This window comes from Canis lupus, chromosome X, assembly GCF_048164855.1.
Source record: "Canis lupus baileyi chromosome X, mCanLup2.hap1, whole genome shotgun sequence".
Taxonomy (NCBI): domain Eukaryota; kingdom Metazoa; phylum Chordata; class Mammalia; order Carnivora; family Canidae; genus Canis; species Canis lupus.
In genome coordinates this window covers 109057223-109063825 of record NC_132876.1, presented here as the reverse complement: position 1 = coordinate 109063825, position 6603 = coordinate 109057223, and the positions used below count along the sequence as shown (strand labels likewise).

Sequence of the window (6603 nt, the reverse complement as noted above, 5' to 3'; positions counted from 1 at the left end):
AAGTGCTCAATATACACAGGAAGGGAGGGAGGAGAGAAGACAAAGTGTTATGGGCTGAACTGTGCTCTCTCCAAATTCATATGTTGAATTCTTAACCCCTAACATCTCAGAATGTGACTATATTTAGAAATAGGGTCTTTAGGGGCACCTTGGTGGCTCAGTTGGTTAAGCTTGGGACTTGGTTAAGACCTTTGGCTCAGGTCTTGATCCCAGAGCCCTAGGATCCAGCCCTGCCTAGGGCTTCCTGCTCAGCGGGGAGTCTGCTTCTCCCTCTAGCTTTGCCACTCCACCGCCCCACCGCTTCTCCCCCAACTTCCTTCGGAGGGTGATAGCTAACATATATCTTGGCAAGGGGTGGGGGTGGGAGGGTAGGATAAAGGAAGTTTCCAAAGGGATTTTTACAGGATCCTGGAGGTTGGGCTAATGTCAAGCTAAGGTTGCCTTTTGCCTTTAGCAAAGTACTCACATTGAGGCGGTTGAGTTCCTGGAGGAACTCTGCCTGTCTCAAGTACTTGTCAGTGGGCTGTAAGTTAAAATGAAGTTTGGCGTTTTTTTAAATTTGCCAATGTTCTCCATATCAGGCATATTCAAGAAATAGCAAGAAGGTTAGTGTGGCTAGAACACAGTGAGCCAGGGAGAGTTTAGGCAGATGAAATCAGAGTGGTAACAGGACCAAATGACTTGTTATAATCCCTGGTAGGTTTTGAACAGATAATTTCAGATTCTATATTAAGAATAGATTGTAGGGGCACCTACATACAAAAATTATTTTGCGCTCCTTATTAACTTAGAAACGTTCCTGTTTTAAGTTCTAGAAATCCAATTAAAAAAATTTATACTTTGGATAGAATTTGACATTAGGACATATTGTCATATAGTTGAAATAACCTGATAAATGACATACATGCATTTATTTGAAACTTTATTATATAAATTTTCATTTCTTTTAAAGATTACAAAACCTGTTCTGTGACAGGAATACAAGCAATATTGTTCCAGGATTATTCATGGATACATCTGAAAGAGCTTAGATTACACATTAATAGTATGATTTGAAAACTTCCCAGATTAAACTCTTAAGTAAAACAATTTAAAGTATTCAGTGATATTTATTCCTTTACAAGCATTTCATAATTATGGCAGCAGTGCCAAGCATCTGATGCGATTTAACCACCAATAAAAGGTACAATACATAGGAACTCATGATATGGTACCTTGGGCTTCTGGCATGCCTTACTAGAGAGAAACTAGTATAAAGTAAGATCATGTATAATAGTAGAAAAATATTTGTGATTTTTTTTCTTTTTTAAAAACTGTTTAAGTAGATGCCCACCCCATCCCCACCCAAGGCCAAAAATGCAAAATAATTACATCCCTTAGGTGTATACCATCCCTTTTGCTTAGGGTAAGAGTTAAGATAAACCTAATACACGTATATAATTTTAAGAATTAAAAACTCATCACCCATAATTATTAAGGATGCTAAGGAATGGCAACTAAAAAAAAATAAAAAGAAAGCTTTAGATGATAAACTACACTTAGAGAAACACAAACCAATACCTTTATCCTTATGGCCTTGCTCTGTATTTAAAAGTCCTACTTTACATACTTGTTTGAAAAACTCAGTATACGGTTCATTCAGTACTATAGTGATAATAGGAGTAAAGATTTTCACTTCCATTAGATATTGAACTAATCTACGTAGACTATTACAGACTCTCCTCTCACAGACGTTTACACATTTTGTACTCAGATGGTATGTGCTCTAAAGAGGTTTTCTTGAGGTTTGCATTTCTGAACTCAGTCTCTAAATTTTCCTTTCCACTAATCTCTATTCAACGTCATATACTTTGCCAGTTGCTCTGGGAGAAGTCATGGACATTTAAACAGCTTATCATGCACTTCAAGGTTATATGGCAAAATAATGAGGAAAGTGCCTTAAGAGGTAGGAAGTAGACTCTCATCCCAACCCTTGGTATGCCCTGTTATGAACAGTTAAAAGACTAGAATCAAAGTGGTAAATGTGAGACTGATAGTAATATGAGGCTTAAGAAAATTAAGTCGACTTAATTACTAGAATTCTTTGAGAACAGTCACATTGGAACCAGTTACAAGTCACTTGACCACACAAAATACAGCAGTGTCAGAAGTACATAAAGCACACTGTAGATACAAATTCTTCTTGGCCATCCATATTTAGGTATTATCATTCTGTAGGTTCTTCACTAGAAAAAGTGGTTAAGCGTGGCTCTGCAGAATACCACAGTCCCAAGAAAGCAAATTTCATTCCTTCATTAATTGGTCTCCACCAATGGTCACTTGGGGAAACCAGCAAAATGTAAGCAATCTGGAGGTGAAAAGAGGACTATTTTCACTAATCGAAATATAAATACTGAGTTAAGTCAACTTATCTGTCAATTAAATAAAACTCAATGTATACATCTGGTTTGTGAGTCACATGGAGCTAGACCTTTTGGAGGGACAAATTCTAGGGCTAGATTAGAACCTCTTGGTTTAAGAACCAAGGATCAACTATGGAACCCATTGTATTTGTTAAACACAGAAAACAGACTTTTTCTAACCCTTTACATTCCTGAGATACCTGTCCTATTGCCTTCATAAATCTCATAAATGCTCGATACCACCATGAGAATTATCTCTATAAAATATGGTAAAGCAACCTGAAAAATTTTCAGTCATTTATAAAGGCCGGGAAGTAGAGAGTATCAAAGCCATGTTGAGATATGTATTGCTGGTTTCCATGGTGATTAAGTACCAAGGCTCCCAAATCTTGAATACTTTTCTGCTCTCATCCCAGGCTGGACTTACCCCAGTCCCTTGCCAACCCAACCCATTCTGCTTACTCATGAAGCCTTTGCACCGCTCTCCTTCCAGGATCTCCTGGGCTGACTGTACAGGGCACAACAAACAGGCCAGCCCCACCTCCCATAATGTCCCCTAGCACCAAAAGCAACCACTTCTTAAAATTAGGTGGGAAATGGTTGATCCAAACCCTTACTTTGCAGCCTACCATATGTGAAATGTCAATATCTACTGCATATACACCATACCCCCTCCAGACACTCAGTGACTTTTCCCACATCAGCCTTGCAGTATGTTGATTCTGTGCTTATCAAAATCATATTTTTGGACTTTTAGGGTTGCTTGTGAATAAATGAATCCATGTCAAATCTGTTAAAGGTCTACTGTACTTAGAAAAAAAGACATCTATAAATTAGGAGTTGAAATGATTTACATAAAAAATTAAAAGGACAAAAACTTACCTTAACATCATTACTTGAAAGGGAAGATACAAACACGCGGTAGTGTAATCCATATTTTTCAGCATGTGCTCGGCAACATTAAATGCAATCTACCATTCTAGATATTATTTTGGATTATAGGCTAAGAGGAGGTTTGTAAAAGTGGTCTGATGGTTTAGTTCCTTCTTTAGCATTAAAATAATCATTAAGACTGAACTAAAACCTTCTGGGAGAAGCCCTGGTAACTAGGAGAACTAACTGGTGAAGGGCCGAGAGGAACTGGACTCAGTAAGTAATGGAAAGGTAAACCCAGTACAAGCACTATATTTAGAACACAACTGTTGGCCAAGTCTGTCTGCCTTAAGTCAAAGGAAATAGGAACACCAGGACTACAGATGAAATAAATTAAGCTCATGAAATGCATTTTAGGCAAAAGCCTTCAGTTTTGTGTACATACGACTTGGTTTTCTCCAATAAAACTGGTAGCTGGAGTAGGCAAAGAAGAAAGTATCTTTGAAAGCAATAAGCTTGGCATTCATATACCAGTAGAATATTGTCCTGAGAAATATGTATTTTTTGGACAACTCTGTTCCTGGTTGGGTGATAATATGAAGGGAATGCAGCATGGTATTATGAGGGGGAAAAAAACTGAATGAGAAGTTAAGGATTCTAGTCTTTGCTTTGGGTCTTAGGTTCTTTACATGCAACATGAGAAAGTTGGACTAGACAATTTATAAAGATTTACACATTTACTTCTGGTTCTAAGACTATGATGGACAATACACCTAAGCAATTATGGAATAGCATCAGTGTCCAAAATTTGGAAATCTTTTTTTTTTTTGCCCAGAGTTACATTAACATTTTAAAAAGCAACAAGAATTTGGGATGGTTGTGGTTTGAAACACTGAATAGAGGAGAGAGAGAAAGAGAGAAAAAAAGTTTTCTTTCTAGGCAATGGGAAGCAATTTTTGATAGTTAGCATTCATGTACTCAAGAATTTAAAAGTACTTTCCCCATCTAGATCTTCTGAATCCCTCTTCCTATATATTTTTTTAATTTAGAAGATAAACTTACATTTGATTTCTGTGCAGTAATCATTTTGTGTCACTTAAGCAAAATGAATGTTATAGATTTTCCCCTTCTCTTTAGTTGCAAAGAAGAGAAATTAAGGAATAATAAGTGGCTTCTAAGACATTTAACTAAAGTATGTTTTCTTGGCTTTGTACTCTAAAAGAAAGATTTAAAGCTTCGGGCAGGTAAAAAGACTTCTGATGTAAATGGCTCAGTACATGAGTAAGAAAGATCTGTTGGGCACATTCTTGATAAGGTTAAGTTAAATTTCCGTGTTCATGTTTTTCATATTACATATCAATGTATGCTAGGTAGCTTGACCAAAATACAGGTAATAATGGAAACAAAGTTTTCTTTAATCAAATAAAATTGTGGAAACTACCCAAATTAGATGTAGATAATGAACACTGTAATCTAAGCAGACCCAAGTGACCACCATGAAAGCTGATCATTTCTGAAGTTAAAGGAAGCATTATATGGCTAAAAATCATCAGAAGGAATTCAGGAAACACTCAATGGTGAACATTCACTTAGCCTACCTCAGCTATGATTTCAGGTGAGAACAGGTATTGTTTGATCAAGAATGTTTTATTCCCTCAAATAAGAAAGTTTAAATCCAATTTCATAGAGAGGCTGGTGGCCTTTATTACATTCAAATTAGTGTTTAATATAGAGCATTGTAATGGGATAGAACTCATTATGATTTACCTTTTTTCCAAAAAAAAAGCATACTTTTCTTGCAGGTATATAAGAACAGGTATCCTGTTATTCATATCCTAAATTCTGCAATTTGATCTATTTAAACATGAAAGATCTAATGGGACTTGTATGACCTGTTGCTAAGTTTTCCTTCACCAATCTCTTCACCATTACTCTTAAAGGCCTTTGATGTATATTGGCAAAATCCCAAATTATATGCCAAATACTAAATATGGATACTATTCAAGCTCAAAAGTGCAAGAACTACTTCCTTAATTAAGGAAAAAAGAACCCTAAGGAGTTGCAACGTATATGGACTAACTTCATAGGTGTACTCTTGATGTCATGCCACACACATGTGATAACTTTCTCTACCATAACAGCTCTCTAGGTTAGTCTGACAAAGCACCTGACTTTAAGAAACAAACAAATGAACGAACCAGTGAAACAGACATGGGGAAAGATATGTACATTTTGCAAGTATTACATTCAACAGCTGTTCCACAATCTGGCCATTTTTAGGGCTGTTCAACAATACTGTTAATCCAGGTGAACTATTTAACCAGATTTAATAGTCAATTGATTAATAATAATAGATTCCAAGTTAAACAAAGCATGTATACATTAAAGAAAGCAGTACAGAAATGTACTGTATATGAACTGTTTACAAAAACATACAAAATGTTGGATGGCACAAGGGATACAGTGCTAATAGAAACGGATTGTTTAAGCTAAGTGCTTAACATAAACTGTCCATCCCTATAACTAACAAAGAATATTTCAGGGACATGAAATATTTCCTATAAAAATAATGCTATATGGTGTAGAGTACTTTATTCAGTGTATTTTTAGGTGGTATTCATATGTTCATTATTCTTGTTGATTCAGTGAATATGTCTTCATCATTGTTTCCATTTTCATTTCATCCGAAGCTCCAGGAAAATCTAACTTGCTAACAATCATTTAAAGCGAGAAGAGACGGAAGCAGGAGCAGCAGCAGGAGCAGCAGCATTATGGGTACCAGCTGGGACAGTGTGTGCTTGCAGGTGTCTCTCAGGTATGTGCTACCTGTCGCCAGAACTTGTGCTATCAGCTTACACCATGGTACCAAATATCTCACTGAGGTCACTTCACAGGGCTGTGGAGGTGATTTTTTTAATACCTCTCCGCTGAGCAAGAGTAGAGCGGCCTACTGGTTCCAAAACTGGTGACTGATTACGGTTTAAAGCAGAGTATGTAGCTGCCATAGCACCCTGAAAACAGGAAAGAAAGGTCACAACACAAACGACAATGGGTAGTCACAAGTTCACAGAATATGAAATGGAAATTTCTTTCCCCCTAAATAATTTCTTCACATGAAAATTTATATAGATTTAGTTGGGCTCATAATGAAAATAACCATACTGGTCAAACCCTCTGATTTAATTAAAATTAAAGAGGCAAATGTGGGAGGCTGAACTTATAAATGAGAAAGGACAAGGATATGCCTATAACAAGCAGTCCTCACTTTTCTCAGGACTACTGGACTTTTTTTTTTAAAAGATTTTATTTATTTATTCATGAGAGACAC

General features: G+C 36.5%; 1 protein-coding gene across 13 annotated transcripts in view; it reads right to left on the bottom strand.

The window, feature by feature from the left end:
• Nucleotides 1-4669: 4669 nt before the first annotated feature.
• Nucleotides 4670-6603, bottom strand: part of RPS6KA3 (ribosomal protein S6 kinase A3) — a 108793-nt gene continuing 106859 nt past the window's right edge. For all 13 annotated transcript variants that reach the window (XM_072815958.1, XM_072815950.1, XM_072815954.1 and 10 more), the window contains one exon: nucleotides 4670-6286. In XM_072815958.1, coding sequence (XP_072672059.1) covers nucleotides 6164-6286 — 123 coding nt within the window. In that variant the 3' untranslated portion in view covers nucleotides 4670-6163. The remainder of the gene's footprint in view (nucleotides 6287-6603) is intronic.